This window comes from Clupea harengus, chromosome 5 (genome assembly GCF_900700415.2).
Source record: "Clupea harengus chromosome 5, Ch_v2.0.2, whole genome shotgun sequence".
NCBI lineage: Eukaryota > Metazoa > Chordata > Actinopteri > Clupeiformes > Clupeidae > Clupea > Clupea harengus.
The window spans coordinates 5,636,188-5,652,915 of record NC_045156.1 but is presented as its reverse complement, the minus strand read 5'-3'; the positions used below and the strand labels follow the sequence as shown (position 1 = coordinate 5,652,915).

The window sequence follows — 16,728 nt, the reverse complement described above, 5'->3', positions numbered from 1 at the left end:
TCCTGCTGAGCACATTCACACTGTCTCCCATTCAGTGTTTAAACAAAGCACTCATGCTGTTATTGTAAACAAAGCACTCATGCTGTCACTGTCAACAAACAAACAAAAAACCAAACAAACAAACAAACAAGTAAACAAAAACATGCTGCAGCACCTGAAAATAACTGGTTGTGGAAAGGACAAGAAGGCCATGCATAGAGCAGCATTTCTAGCACAGCATTTCATTTCGGCGCTCATAAATCCATTGTGCTAAAGGGTATCAGCTTATGTTTGACTGCTCCATTGTGCTAGCTTTTCGAAAGGCCACACACAACTCTTTTTACGACGCTTCTCCAGAGTTATATTTTGAGCCACTAAATCACTGTTATTACAGTACAGACTTGAGGATTGTCGCTCTGTGAATGAAGAATAAAAGGAAAACAAAAGAGCACGCTATCAAAACCTGCCCTCTTGCCTGCCATACTAAACCATATTTCACGTTCTAAAATGCTCACCCTAATTAAAGGTGCTATGACAATCATTGTGGGTTATTTCCTTCACTGAGATTGGAACAATATCTTATCATTAACTCCATGGCGCAATCAGCGAGCAGATATTTATGCTGCACTTACTTCTGCTCTCGCTAAGGGCTAATAGAACAATAATATATGAACAACACATGTGCCTCATAAAATCTTAAGTGGATTAGTAGTGGTCGGCTTTTGTAATGGTACAGTAGGGTGTGTGTGCATGTGTGTGTGTGTGTGTGTGTGTATTTATATGTGTGTGTGTGTGTGTGTGTGTGTGTGTGTGTGTGTGTGTGTGTGTGTGTGTGTGTGTGTGTGTGTGTGTGTGTGTAAGGTGTATAAGGTGAATATGTGTGTGCACATGTAGACATGAGGTAGAGACAGATAGAGTACAGTGTGTGTGAGTGGCCAGCTGTAGACTGTACACTGGTATATTGTATGTGTGTGTGTGTGTTTGTGTGTGTGTGTGTTCTAGTGGTGATATAGGGCTGGCTGTATTGATTGGTTGCAGAGGTCCCCCGTACCTCTGGGAATTGAGCCTTTATTTGCTTCTCTTTTTTCCTTTCAGTTTCTTTTTTTTGATGAAGTGCTGACTTTCCAGGTTCACCTGTTTACTGCAGTGTTGTGCCGGGGGCTGTGTCACCCAGGGAGGGGGTGTGCAGTGGTCCTGTGTGTGTGCTGTTACCAGACCCCAGGACTGCTGACATAGGACTTCTTTTTTTAAAGTTTTTTTGGTGAAGAGCAAAAATCACATAAAAAATGAAGAGCCTGTTGTGGCCTGACAGTTACAAAATGGAAGCAGTGAGCATTAACAGACAAATAAAACAAATAAATCAGCTCTTATTCCCTCGGTTTTTTGGAGCGATTTTGTCTTACGGACATACACACATGAAACAGAAATCTATCAGAACCCTGTGAAAAATCACATGTGAAAAATTCCCCCTCAGCCCGTAATCGTATCACAGTAAACATGTTTGGCATCCTGTGTTGAAATGCACGCTCAAAACACATTTGTATCCAGCCAACTGAATGTACTGTTTGGCAGGATCGACAGTGACAGTGGCGATTTGTCTCGTGGAAGGGCTAAAAACAATCCTGACATGAAGCACACACAGCAGGTGTTACGAAACATCTCCCTGGCTGAGAGCACCCCTTTTCCCAATCAGCTTCCTGTTTGGGTCAGAAAGGGGGGACCAAACCGGGAGGGGAGGGGGACTGGTCAGAGACTGGTTTGTTCTCAGTCATGTTTTCCCCCCCTTCACTCACACACACACACACACACACACACACACACACACACACACACACACACACACACACACACACAGACAAACACGCACACACAAGTCCTACACTCTCACAGTGAGGTAGCGGGTGGAGGGTCAGAGCGTGGCACATAGTTCCTCACGGTCTCATGGTCAAGGATATTTGTATCCACAGCTGAAAACATGTTTTTATTGTCTGGGCCACATCTGGAGGGATATTTACCCAGAACCCTGTTCTTTCACTATCTGTTTTCTATATCACTCCCATATGACACAAAAGATATAGACCCGTCATATGCCCATGTTTGTGGTCCTCCAACTAAAAGAAAAACATATTTGTGTGCGTTTAAAAGAAAAAGGTCAAATTTAGTGGCAGTGTGTGCTTTCCAGAGGGACACAATTGGCAGTGCCAAATGCCAGCCGTGCGCTATCTTTAGCTGCGCTTTGCCATTAAAGGAACAAAGAGTGAGCACAGCAGTCAAGAGTGGATGTCATCGTTGAAACGCAATGAGCTAAACTATGGCAGTCCGCGAGGAGAAAAATAAAACGTAAACATATGCACACAAATATGTCAACATGTGCCAAAGCACCACTCACTTATTTTCATTGGAGCACAATTATGTTTGCCTCAAAGTAAATAGAAGTACAATGTAATGGTTTTTTTTTTACATTTTTGAATGTGCAGCATGTCCCTGACAAACAAGCTAAACACGCTTGAGCTGGTACAAGAGTGGCTCTACCCACGACATTCATACTTACTGGCATATTGGCTTTACACTTTTGAAAGGGCATGGTCTACTGTGAAAAGATTTAAGATTTGTGAAAACACAGAAATCATTTTCTACACAACCACTCAAGGTGTCTTCCCATTCAATCTGGGAATGGCGATTTTACAGGGAATGAAACATATGGCGCCTCTCCACACTGGGGTGCTCGGGGAGCCTTTGGAAAGAATCCGTGCAGGTGAACATTGTCTCTGTCACTTCCATCTCATGGTTCAGCTGCATCTGCTGGCTCTAACCTTGAAATCTGAGGAGAATAAGCCCGACTCCCCCAGAGTTTACCTCTCTACATGTGAGCGTTTAACTTGCATGGTTAGCTGTCAGACTGGCACTGCAGGCGGCAGGTGCTTCCATCCTCCAGTGTTTCAGAGTTCTCCATGTCCTTGACGGCCCTCGGTGTGGCCCAGTCGGGGGCTTGAGAAGAGTCTGGCAGGCGTCACGCTTGATGACACTCACGCTGGTGTTAGAGTTTAGTGAACATTATTTTCCCTGTGAGGAATTTTAATCTTTTTTCAGACAGGTATGTGCTATACTCTTTGGAAGCAGCACAGGAAGACTAGAGACTGTGTCACTTTCCTGAAAAACGTCTGTCCAGTTAGTCACTGCCCTAACTATTTCAATATGCCCTCATCCTGTGCTATGATTTTGCCATTGCCACTTTGCACGGTGAAAATTTGTGTCATTTGTGCAATGGGTCATTTGTGGAAAGCAGAAGGGGAGGGTCATGTGTGGGCTCTTTTATTCATTCCAATTTGCTCAAACAATTAGATCCTGAAGGGTTAACATCACCACCTCATGTTGCTAAGGAAGTGTTGCCTGTTGTGCAGGAAACAGGGAGAGCAGTTTCCTGTTATGAAAGGTTTTTAAAGAGCTGCTTTCCTCCAAGCAGCCGACAGATGCTGGGGCAGGAAGCCAGACCAATAGCAAATGCTTTTGGTGTCTTGCAAAAAACTTTTTTAGAAACAGTTTTTAGGAAAGTTTGTTAGAATCACCTATACCCAGGAAAACTTCCACGAATGATAACCAAAAACACACATACTAAGTAGATAAAATAAATATATATACGTATATTTCCAGTATTGGTATTGAGCTATAATCTCATCATTTGATGAATAATAGCAGCAACAGATAGAAACTATTTAGTGGGCCAATACAAGTCTGTTTGTGTAATACCAGGACCAACAAAGAAGCACATAAAGCTACAGCTCTTGCAAAAAGAAGCCTACAATAAAATTATACTGAGAGAATAGTCGGTAAATTCAAGCAAAGTATCTTTCAATGCAACAAGACATGTGTTGTTCAGTGTTACAGTAATCTGTAAATCTGTTTGACGAAACAGTCCGCTTTTGTGACAACTAAACCTTTGTGTCACCCAATTTCAAATGACATTTTAGCTTCGTGTTTCTTTTAAGGGCCAAAAATACTTATTCTAAACGAATCCATTCAGTCTCCTGCATTGGATGTCACATCGGGTTTCATTTAAATTGACGCTTAACTCGAATTTCATTATCTGAATGTTTGCTTTGGTCCATTTTTTCATATGTGCATTGATGCTTGGTAGGTTTGGCCATTGATCTTCGCCTAGGTGAAGACTCGACCTCTTCAGGAAGCGCACAGATTTGCCGCGCGTATCCACACATCGAACCAGGCGCGCGCTGGGCTCACATCTTCAGTGGCAATGCGTGCATTCGGACCGAGACATCGCTACACCATAACACAAGTACGATTCCGCAAAGGATAAGGATTAGGAGATACGTTTAATGTGGTGTATTTCTCACTTTTGAACTGATTTAAAGATGAATGTGGAATAACCAACGAAGAGTTTGGATTTACTGTTGGCGTTTCTTGAGGAAGATATCAACAGTGGAAATATTTTGGTTGCTATGGTGGAGGATCTCCTAAAATGAACACAGGTAGTTGACAATCAAGTGCGAGTAAGTTGATACTATTGAAATATGATGTTAGTTTTAGTTATTTCTTCAAAGTGACCTATCACAAATTATTTTCAAAATGTTTGTGCACCCGTGTGTGTGTGTAGGCTATTTGTTTGTGAATATGTGTGTGTGAGAGAGCGTTGCTCTGAAACTATGTTACAAAGAGGTATAATTCACCCTGTTTATAAATAATGTTATATGACATGTCTTTATTGAATGAAATATAACTATTTAGGGTAGGAAACGTTTGTTTCTGTTGTGAATTTGAATTTTCACGCCGCATAAATGGAAAATTAAAAGCTACAAATTGAAACGCAATAAATTGCTAATGAGAGATGTAGCCCATGTTTTGGATTCTGTGTCACACAGATGTTGTCGTGGATTTAGAGACTTCCCACCTTAATATCTATGATGGAATCTATGAGTTTAGAAAAGGGTCACTCAGTGTTTTCTTCTGTGAGACTACAATTATCTATTATCTGGTGAAAGAAAGTGTTACATGATCTTAAATGATCATATCCTGAATCCTCCTCCAAGATCTAAGACAGTCTGTCCTATTAGGTCTACTAACACATTTTATGTAAATAACATTTTCATTGCATAATCTATGCCCTGTAGTTTTGTGACAGTCTGAAAAGACAGCAAAAGAGAGAGAGAGAGAGAGAGAGAGAGATATTCTTAAAAGGGGTTCTCTCATATGTGATTCATGGGAAGAATGACAAGAAGGAAGCGCATTTGTATTGTGAAGATTGTGCTCCACTAAGGGTTCATGGAAGAGCCAGGCTCACCGTTAATGTCCTTTCTCGCTGCACTTCCTGTGTACAGCCTTCCAGAGGAGTCTGCAGGACTAGTTAATAAGTTGTGTCGGGAAAAAAAAATGTCTTTGCCGGAAGAGACAGACAGACATAGAGAGCGAGAGAGAGACAGAAAGAGAGAGAGACCCAAGTGCACAGAGAGTTTAATAGACCAGCGTCAAGGTAGGCACTAAATAACAGGAAAAGACAAGGGGTGTATTTTGTTAAGCGAGGGTGTGTTTCTCCAAAGTGCCTTTAAATACATGAACCTTGCTTGGTCAGTTTTGAGCTGATTTTTTTTGCTATATCAATAGATTTGTGGTAATATATCTGTTCCAACCAGCCAGCAGTGGACTAATGTTTAACTTTATGTTGTGGATATCATGAAAACAAGTTATATGTCGTGTTTTTCCTTATCCTTTCCTTCCTCTTCCGGAAAAAGTGACATGTTTACTTTTTTGTGGTTCTCAGGTTATCAAAAGCAGCTGCAGGCTTCTCAACCAAAGATTCGAAGTCATCTGACAATAAAGGTGCATTCGACCCTCATGTCAAGGTCTTGTCCCTCATCGCGAGGTCCTAAGCCTCCTGTTGCTCCCAAGCCAAGACTGTCCTTGGTTGTGGAGGGTGAAAACAGCTTGAGCATCTTGGTTAATGGAGACTCAGCTCTTTCAGAGAGCGAGACAGAGCAGGAAAGTGATCCAGAGGCTATATGGAATGAAACAGATGATAGTGCCATCGTTGTCTCAAACGAGCTTCATGAGCATGCAGACACAAATGACCATCCCGGGGAGGAGCTGACACTCAATAATGATGGCTCCAGTGAACTCGTGGAGGACCTGGACAGGAATGGGGTAGACGAGGAGGCGGAGGACTGTGCAAAGGAGGATGAGGCGGAGAGGGAGGAGGCCGCCGGTGAAACAGCCGACACCCTCTCTCTCAGGTCAGCTCAAGATCCCGAGGCACTTACTGACTGTGGAGATGCTGCCGCTGCCGCTGCTTACGTGGAGGATGACAAAAACAATGATGAAACTTGTGATGATGAGGACACCGCAGAGGCCCCTGTGGATAGTCTGCAATGCGAGATATACTCCGAAATACAGGGAGATGCAGAGGCGGAGGAGGGAGGTGGGGTCCTGCAGAGCCCCAGCAATGATGGTGACAACCCTGAAGAGCAGACGGAGACGCCTGGTCGTGAGATGGAAGAGCCAGATGGCTCTGATGGCACCTCCTGCCTCAGCAAACCCATCACTGAGCATGACAGCCAGCTGTGCGAGTGGGACCGCAGCCCAAATCACCGCAGAGGATGTTTACACTCTGAGCTGCCTCAGAACGGGGCCAGCGAGGAGGAGGCCGGGTTGTCATCACAGGCCACCAACTGCATTGAGCCCCCTATAGGTGAGGAGTATCCATACGATGTGATTGGTCCGCTGGATGAGAACAGCGAATGGCAGCCGGAGCGTGCCACTAAAGACCGCTCTGGATGCTACCGGTTCTCAGATGAGACAGATGAGGATGTTTTTGAGCCTTATGCTGTTATAGAGATGGTGCCTGCAGACGTGGAGGCAACTGTTGATCCAGAGTTGGTGGACAGAGAGAATGAATCTGATAGTGAGATTGTGCCAGACTCCACAAGAGACCAAGAGACAGGCAACTCAAATGAAGAGCCTTACTATGTTTCAACAGATGATGTAGCTGAGGCAGAGAAAGCCCAGCTAGATGCGGAGCAGGAACTGGCCCAAAGTAACGCAGACAAAAACACAGAAATAGTTGACGACTATGCAGATATAGATATAGACTGTGAGGACGGAGATGACTTTCTGCATTTAGAGTGTGTGTCGTCGTCGGATTACGTTGAGATAGGCGATGATGACGATAGTGACACAGAGCGGAGGAGCAAAGGAGGCAAGAGCATAAAGGAGCGCAACGCCAAACGCAACAGCTGTCAGCGCAATAGCTGCCAGCCTCGTGTCAGACTCTGTAACATCACAGTGCCAGCAGGACTGGAATCGAACCGAACACCTGAGCTGACCAACAGGGTGGTGTTTGCCCACACCACCGAAGCGTTTGAGGAGGACATAGAGGACCTGGACTGCCACATCGTGCCTTTTTTCGAGGACAGCGACACAGACAGCGACGAGCACATTTATGAGGAAGCAGGGCTGGACTCTGAAGGTGAAAACTTCATCTCCCTGGACAGGAAGAGCATTGTGACACGCTCACGCTCTCTTTCTGGGAAAGTGCCTGGCTATGTCCCTGAGACTGTTCCTGAGGAAACCAGCAGTGAATACCAGACCCATGAGTACTACTCAGTGGCCCTAGACCAAAATGGAGATCCACTCAAGCTCCACTCTGAGGTAAATCGCCTGATCCCTTCTCTGAAGCCCAGGCGTTTTCTCTTGAGTCCACGATCGTATTCTATGGAAGGGCGAGAGCTCCCACTGATAGCTCACCTGGAGGGGGACAGCTCTCCCCGGGAGGAAAGGCTGAGAAGGAAAGATGACAACCTCTCTTTGCCATGTGTCATTGCCTCATCAGGAAGTTTCTCTCAGAGAAGCTACCATTCTTCCAGTGGCGTGTCCACCCCAACCTCTATGGTCGACATCCCGCCACCTTTTGAGTTGGCGTACATCACAAAGAGGCCTGTCACCAAAAGCTCACCATCTCTCTTCATCCAGCACGAATCTTCTGACAGGCCCACAAAGAAAAAATCTTCTTTCAAACGTTTCCTGGCACTGAAGTTCAGGAGGAAAACAGACAGCAAGCCCCATGGAGATGGCAGCGTGCGCTCCTCACGTTCCTCCTCGGAGTCCAGCCACCATGGGCCTGGCCGGCTTCTGGAGCTGGACCGCAGGAGCACCAGCAGCTCCCCTCAGCTGCAGTCTCGTGTGGTGACCCAGCAGCGGATGCCCGAGCTGCCTGCAACCTTTCTGCTCTACAAGGACAGGCAGAAGAGAAAAGGAGCCCCCAAGACCTTTGGCGACAGGCGCATCTCCAGGGTGGAGTCCTTTGAGGATCGCTCCCGTCCCCCTTTCATGCCTTTGCCCCTCACCAAGCCCCGCTCCATCTCCTTCCCCAGCGCAGACATGTCAGACTACGAGAACATTCCAGCCATGAGTTCTGACTATGAGAACATCCAGATACCCACTGGAAGACCTACACGTGCGGTGACCATCACAGAGTTCTTTGATGACCGCAACCGGATGGCCATGCCTTCTAATGAGAACGATGGCTATGTGGACATGAACATCTTTGCTGGAATTGAGAACAAGCCCCAGACATCCGATCAGGAGACTGAAAGGTATGGCTGACCTTTATTATGTACTTCCTGGGTGGTAGCCTAATGTTGTCTCTTATTTAATAACATTGTCACATTTAAACAAAGTATTGCATCGATTGGTTCTGTGCTAATGGTTCAGCTGGTGGACAGAGGAACTAATAAACAGCAATATCTTCGATCTACTTATATAACCTTCTCAGCCATTCAGGCACATGATGTACACCAATAGAACCTCTCTTTGGAGCAGTGGGACCACATTCAGTTAAGAAACGGGCCAAATATCCTCTAGACTGTAACATAATGTGCCCAGACCAACTTGGAACAGACTAACCAGCTTTAGTAGCTGGGGATTGTGGTGTGTTTTGTGCACACCAAATGCAGTTAGCCACAATGTGCCGTAAATCTGTTTATATACCAAATTTGTTTGTGTGTGTGTGTGCCTGTGTGTGCTTTCGGTATTCTTCACCTCAAAGGACACAAGTTTTTATCAGACTTTTTTAGGTCCATTTTGCTGGTACGTACTTGAGTGTGATTATCCCCCCCACCCCCCACCCCTGCTGGCCAAATATCCTCTAGACTCTAACATAATGTGTCCAGACCAACCTGCAACAGACTAACCAGCTTTACTAGCTGGAGATTGTGCTGTGTTTTGTGCACAGCTTGCGGCTTAGAGGATCATTGAGTTTGGGCAGAATTGATTATGCTTGTGGGAAAACTTTTTTTTCATTCTCTGGTTTTTCATGTAGTTCACGGTATATGTAATATTCCTCACCACCTCACTATTCAGTTTGGGACAAAAACAGCAGGAAAGAGGATTAAAAAAGTGAGAGTGATTTTTCTTCTTTATTGCAACCCTCTGATAGTGTAACACTGTGTAGTGGAAAGGGGGAAGCAGAAACAAAGGTGGAGATTGAAAGAGGGACAGAGCGCTAGAGGGAGGAGGAGCGAGGATGTAAGGAAGCACCCTGATGCTGAAGTTTTAGACTGATGTTATTAAAGGCAGTTCTCCCAAGTCTTTGGCCCTGGGGAGAGAGAGATTTACGGCTCTGTAAGCATATGGGGAAATAGTGGCCCCCCTTTGACCATTACTAAGCCCAGTGAAACCCCTTCAGCCATAATTAGATATATCTGTCCAATGGCCTCCTATGTAGCCACCGATGCTGACCCACTCAAGTGGCCCCTTGGTCATTTTTTTAATGAGATTTCGGGAGCACACCTGGGAAATTTCCACCGCCCCCTCTGTGTTGTCCCTTTTTATTGTCAGTTACTACATGTGTTCATACCGACCACTTATCAGAAATCCCCTATTTATTAACTCTCCTATAGCTGAGAGAGTCGGGAGTATTAGTCTGTATTGCTCTATATGAACCATGGCAAATATCATACAATAGCAAAGTGTGTGCTATGCAGAAACCACAGAGGGAGAAAGCTCCCATTTTAGACTCCATTGCTTTGTGGTGTCCGTTTCACAGCAAACCATTGTAGTGAGAGGCGCATGAATGCAGTTCCTGTATCTGGATCAGGAGCCTCTGCTCACTAGTGGCTGGTGGTGGTGCCACACGTCTGAATGTCTTCCATTACGCAGACAATGATCTCCGGGCCCAGGCCTCCTTTTTCTCCTGGTGACATTATTGATTCTCTTCATTGTGTGGCTGCAATCTCACAGCGCTGCATGTTCTCACCGCTCTAAAAAGGGCCTATCCGTCTGCAGTGTTTGCCACTCGCTCTCCCTGGAGATTCCTCTGTTACTGTTGCTGCTGATGCTGTTTTGTCTAGTGTTGTTTTTTTTTGCCTAAGCTCTTAGTGAAGAGTTGACATTGCCTCCGTCCTCAGTGGCTTGCCGCTGACAGCGCCGTGATTGATTGACTGTGCATTAAACAGTGGTGTTTTTTTTTTCTTTGTCCGTCTTCCTCGCTGTTTTTCTTTTCAGCCAATTAAGGAGGACTTGGGTAGTTGTGTGTGGCTCTGCCCAAAGGACAGTTTGCAGAATAATGCTTAGGCAAGGCAATTAGCCAAAATGTGTCATAAATCTGTTCATATACAAAATGAGTTTGTGTGTGTGTGTGTGTGTGTGTGTGTGTGTGCGTGTGTTTTCTGCATCCTTCACCCCAGAGGATGCAAGTTTCATCAGACTTTTTAAAGCTGTTCTCAAACTTGGTCCGTTTGGAGCGTTCCGTTCGCACTGAGCTGCTATGGAGGCTTTTGCTGAGACAGGCAGCAATAGTGGATGGATTTGCAGCTTGGTTAGCTGAGCATAGGCCTACATGCATACCCTCAAGCATGAACTGCCACGTAACGTTAGCTGTCCTCTAGTCACTATTTTACGAACAGCACTGGAGTTCAGGTGAACCGTACCCCAGACCCCAGACCCTTGGTGGAAAACAGCTTTCACATCAACAAAACGAACCAAACCAATGGCTCACGCAGACCCCGGTCAGTACCAAAAGCTTGAGTTTGAAAGAACCCTAAAGCACAGATCAGGGGATGAAACAGTAATAGACCATCAGTTATTTTACAGTTATTTTGTGTGGAATCAATAGTCTGAATAAAAGTCAAGGTCCATTAGAGGGCTGCATTAGTCATTGCAGCATTGGGGAAGTAAAATAAAAACCACTGCAGTCAAAGCACTTTCATGTTTTGTAATACCAGCCTGGCTCATGGTCCAAACACAAAGATCCATGCAGTTTGTTGGATGACTATTGGCTTTGTGGCTCTGGTTTCTCTTGTCCATTCATTTCCACATAGATAGTTAATTTACCCACTAGCATCAACAATACCTCTGAGGTACTGAATGATACATTTGTTTTTAGTTTGCTTCAATAAGTGGATATCAGCCTTCTGCATAAGGAGTCATTGCCTAATGATTTCACACTACTTATAATTTAAAAATGCGGTTCAATTTTACATGGGACATGTAAACAGTGCAGGTCAATAAAATGGTCACTCTGCTGTAGAGGGCAAAGTTAACACAGTACCTGAAGTATAAAGCGACCCTCAGGGCACAGAGAGAGCAGGTGTCCTTTAATCTTAAACATCGCATCAAAATTCTACATTCATGACTCGTTGACACACCAATAGATTAGAAGTGAGAGAGACATTAAGTGTTTTTCATTATGATCATTCCATCCTGGTCACCATCTGTGCTAAACGCTAAAGGGAATAGTTTGATGCCTGTCTGTCTGCTACCGCACCTGTTTCTGGACTGTGTGTAAAACTGCTGACTCAGTCGGATTCCTGCTCAGTGGCTCGTGGAGCTGGAGGTGCTCGGTCTGTGCCGCCTTATAGTTTTGGAAGGAGCGCTCCCAATCTCCGGTACACTGTGTTTTATGGGCGTAGGCCGGTGCGCTACAGCCAGGGCCGAGGGTGGGCCCGATGGCAGGCACGCTGAGGTCATTGCCAGGTCATCCCGGGGGAGGAAGTGTCCTGCCTCTCAGCTTCCACCTTGCTGTTTACAGGAAATGCGGGACAAGGGCGGGGGGGGGACAGGGTCACTGTGGTGGGGGTGGAGACGAGGCCGATCTGAAGTTCCCAGACTCCCCTGCGACCAGAACAACAAGGCGAGGTGTGGCATTGTTAGGAAGACGACCAAACACCAGAGAATGTTGTTGTTTTCAGAGCTCCCAGATTAGTGAGGCTTTTTGTTGTCTTAACCGGTGTGTCATTATTTGTCAGTCTGTGCTCCGCCATCTTATCAGTTATCATTTCCTCAGTAATCAGTCATCATATTTTTCTTCTTCTTTTTTTATTCCCTAAAACTTTTTTAACAGCATCGTAGATAGACACTTTCCATTTTGGTGTACCACCCTTCGAACACACAAACACACACAGACCGTTAAATGCATTTGACAATGAAACTAGCGTAAAGCCAACAAACTTTTTCTCTCTCTCTCTATGCCATCCGATTTCTTATTTCCTGTGAGGATGTCTAATTGAGTCAGTTAATGAAGTCATTTCAGCACTGGTTATTGCCAGCAGTAGAGCTACTAGCAGGATGGGAATAAACGTCAGTAGCTCCCAATGTACACTTTTTTACACGCCGCTTATAAAACAATTGATTTTCATAACATTAATTGCTCCAACCCATCAGGTGGCAAGAACATATATGTGTGCTATAGAAAGTCATTGTGTGCACATAGTAATTTCCCAGAGTAAATTTGGCTCAGGGGTGTTGTAAATGGAAGACACAGTGGTCATGGAAGCAGCGATTTCCCCCTATAATTGCCTTGCCTTAATGATAATATTAAAGGCGCTCGAGTATTGTTCAGATTGCCAACTTTGGCTGATGGAGAAATTATGTAGGATGAGAGTGTTTAGTGCCAATTGAAATCCAGGGGCATATGTGTAGCTCTATCAAAGAATTATCCAACAAGAAAATCAGCATTTTGGCTTTATGGAAATCACTACAGGAAAAAAAAAATATCTCTTCAGCAGCAACTGATTTAGCCTTTGAGGGTTGGCTGGTTTTTGAGGTAATAACTCAACATGATAAATAATAAATGCCATTTATTGCAGGTATATAGCGGAACAGTATTAGATTTATGTTTTTTCATTGCCGTAATTTATGTATCTCTGTTTGATGCAAAGCATTGCATTTTCTTTATGGACATATTTAATATTTATTGATTTGGTTCTTTCTTTGCACGTTAGCTGTACTGCACTTTGTCCTAAACATTATCACCACATTAAGACATCCACCCACCTAGAGTAGAAAGAAACTACCACATCATGAGTATCTGAACTGGCCATAAAGGCAACAGGGCTGTCAGGGGAGTATGGATGTACTGATATGGTCCATGTGCCCATTTCCTTGGAGTTCTGATGATATATTATGATTATTGCAGCACATACATTGCTCTCAAATGTAAAACCTTCTCATAAATGCTGAGTTGAACTCTGTTGGAAGTTAATGACGTGTGGTCTCCGAAAGTTGCATAAAATCACGCATAATGTTTTGGCCAGCCTTCCAGTGTGGACAAAACACTGGCCCATTGGCATGTTGTCCTTAATGCGTAATCAACCAACTCTAGGTTTAGGGATTCCAAAAAGATATGCCGTGGTGCAGTAACCATGACAACTAGGAAAGAGATCCATGTTTGTCACCTACAGCCTGTGAAACTCTGCATAAGTTATATGGTGCAGTAACATGTGTAGCTGTGTCTAACTACTGTGTCTAAAAAAGAGAAATGCCATTTTCATGACGATACCATCAAAAACAGAGTATATGTCTATGATAGCACCAGCACCTTTGTTGAAGAGGTTTAGCCAGAAAGCCTCTAAGCCATCCTGAATTTACTGTTTATGGGTAAACACCTAAGAAAAACTCTTTGTCAAGCACTTTCAATAATAGGCCCGAATCTGACTTCTAATCAGCTGTGCTGACCGAGTGATGTGAAAAACAGTGTTGGCCAAACAGAAGACGGATGTCAGTCGACCCCCTTCTTGACAGAAATGCAATCCAGAGATGCATTCATTTGTAAAGCTCCAGACCTGCTGTGCCACAAATAAGTGAGGGTTAGCCGTTTATGTATACCAGTATGATTTTTCAAGTTCTCATTTATCGCCTTACACTGGAGCAAAGTGTTTGACACCTTAAACATGTTTTACACCTTCCAGGCTGCATTACAGGCCATACTGTGAAGAAACATGCTTGGTTTCACGGAACGTGTGAAAGTAGACAGCCTATTATCGAATGTGCCCCTCTCTGCTTTTATAGTTGCCTTTTACTGGATGGAAATGAGCACCATCTGATTCAGACTTCCTCAGGCTCCTATGTGTTTCTATAATGGTGAACCAATAACATTGTCCTATTGACTGTGGAGTCCAGCTGTGTCCCTTTTTCATCGTAGTGTTTGTACTAATTCTCTAGAAATTCAAGACAAAACAAGCTCGCTTCGCCTCTTCCCACTATTATGTTCATACAGTGTGGGTATTTGCAAGTGTGTGTTAGGGAGACATGGAGAGAGAGGGAGAGAGAGTGTGTGTGTGTGTGTGTGTGTGTGTGTGTGTGTGTGTGTGTGTGTGTGTGTGTGTATGTGTATGTGTGTGTGCACACACAGTCACTTAGCTCTGTGTCTTGGCCCTGCGGGGCAGAGTCTCTGGTGATGGTGAAACATCTCTCCACAGGCAAACCCTCTCATCTTCACTCTTAATGTCTCTGCAATCTGGCCCCAGCCATGCGTGTTACTACTCTGTGCACACTGGCGGGTGGGGGGCACACTCAAGGGCATGTTGGGAAAGTTTCGGTTAATGTACGCGAGTTGTGGAGTCTGTCTGTTTGACTCATACAATGAACAAGAGTCAAATCTGGCCTGAAACTGAATAGTTTTCCTTATTCTCTGTTCCAGGCCATATAGCCTTTTTTGTGATAAAGCTGCAGTTCTGTGAGTTGAGATCAGTTCAGGCCATTGTGTTTGTGTTGTGTTGTGATGCGGTTGGTTGTGTCATGCTCTGTTATGCTGTGTTGTGTTGTGTCATGTTGTGTTTTGCTCTGTTATGCTGTGTGTTGTGTTGTATCATGCCGTTTTGTGTGGTATTGTGTTGTGTTGTGTTGTGTTGTCTTGTATCATGTCATTTTGTGTCGGGTTGTGTTGTACAGCCTTGCTTTTAAGTTACCTGTGGGGGAATTAATCCCTGTAGATAAGTGAGAAGATAGACTAAGCCATCCTTGACAATCTTTCTCTATCCGCCTCTCTCTTGTACAGTGCCTACACAGAGCCGTTCCCTGTGTGTCCGGCATCCACCAGCCTGTCTGCTGAAGAAGACCATGGGCGCACCTCCGAAGAGGAAGAGGGCTGTGGAGATCATGGCTATGACAGACAGGTCAGGACTGTTCAAAACACACACAGACCTTTTCTAGACCTTCTCCGATAAGTAACCTCTGCCATATGTTCAAAACAGACATGCTCAGCACTATTTTTTTTTACAAGTGTCCCTCTCTGAATGGTCATTTAAGAACAACCCTGAGATGGACCCCACGACATGCCTTTGCAAGGGCACTCCCAGTCAGCCACAGCACATGTGACCCATATGCCTTTATTTTTCACCCTCTCTCTCTCTTCTGCCTCTTCTACATCCCCCTCTTTTTTCTCTGCTTCCTTCATTTCCATTTCCTCATTCTATTACTCATACTCTGTAAATGTTGTTCTTCTTCTTCCTCTTCTTCTTCTTCCTCTCTCTAATCTGCTTATTATTCTTTTGTTTTCTTTTTGATCTTTACTGATGAGAAAGGATAACAACAAGTGCTTCCATGTCCCTTGATGGTATCCCCATTTCAGCAAGCTCAAACTCTGAACCCCAATATGCCATTTATGATCCATTTCAAAAAGTTCGAGAATTGAAAATGGGAACAGCAATATCCAAGGGACCGAAACAAATGGCTGCAATCCACCAAATCTATACATCCGGCGAGTGGTGAGACTAGTGATTAGCGTGCAAATCAATGGCCGCTTTGTTGTCGCCCATGAAAAACCCCAGAACCTCTCATACATAATGCATCAGAATTTTAAACTGTGTATTTGCAAAAAGCTTTCACGTTGATGTTCTGCTTTAATGAAATGATCAGTCTTGTTTTGACAGCATAGGCTGAAATAGGGAGAGAGAGAGAGAAAGAGAGAGAGAGAGATGGCGAGAAAGAGAGAGAGGGAGAAAAAAAACCCATCTCTTCTCCTGGATAGCCGTGTCTATTCGTTATGTGGCGCGGGGCTCATTGTTGAAACCGAAACCCCTTTAAACGTGGTGTCTGTTCATCTCCTGCTGCTTCTCTCCCTGTCACTCAGATTGATGGGCGATCCCGAGCCTTCTACGTGGCCAAGGAGCTGGTGGACTCCGAGAGGGAGTAAGTGTCTGCTTTAACGTATTCTGGACCCAGCCTCTTCAGCACGCCTTGTCTTCATCACTGTCTGCGCTAATTTACACAATAGCATCCACTGCAACACTAACTGACAGCCAATTACATCGAACTTGCACAAAAGATATTGGATTTTGGAAGCGCTTCACTGAGCAGTATTTTCATACATAGTGGTTTAAAAATCCAAAATAAATCGATTCTTTGCCTGTAAACTATTTAGACACCAGGTATTAAGGGAAAGTGATTGTTGTCTTCTGAAATATGAAATACTTTTATATATGTCATTTTAGACACTTTATATGGCATCAACCTGAGCTTTTGTTC

The 16,728-nt window shown here is 44.4% G+C and overlaps 1 protein-coding gene across 6 annotated transcripts in view; it reads left to right on the top strand.

Annotated features, from left to right (window-relative positions):
- The window catches only part of fgd5a (FYVE, RhoGEF and PH domain containing 5a), a 52,625-nt gene that overhangs the window by 12,327 nt on the left and 23,570 nt on the right, over positions 1-16,728 (top strand). For 2 of the 6 annotated variants that reach the window (XM_031567456.2, XM_012841071.3), the window contains exons 1-4: positions 4,724-5,464; positions 5,753-8,579; positions 15,260-15,377; positions 16,334-16,392. In XM_031567456.2, the coding sequence (XP_031423316.1) occupies positions 5,257-5,464; positions 5,753-8,579; positions 15,260-15,377; positions 16,334-16,392 (3,212 nt within the window). In that variant the 5' untranslated portion in view covers positions 4,724-5,256. Of the gene's footprint in view, positions 1-3,420; positions 4,488-4,723; positions 5,465-5,752; positions 8,580-15,259; positions 15,378-16,333; positions 16,393-16,728 lie in introns of those variants that run through there. The other 4 variants (XM_031567458.2, XM_031567457.2, XM_031567459.2 and 1 more) reach the window with 4 other exon arrangements.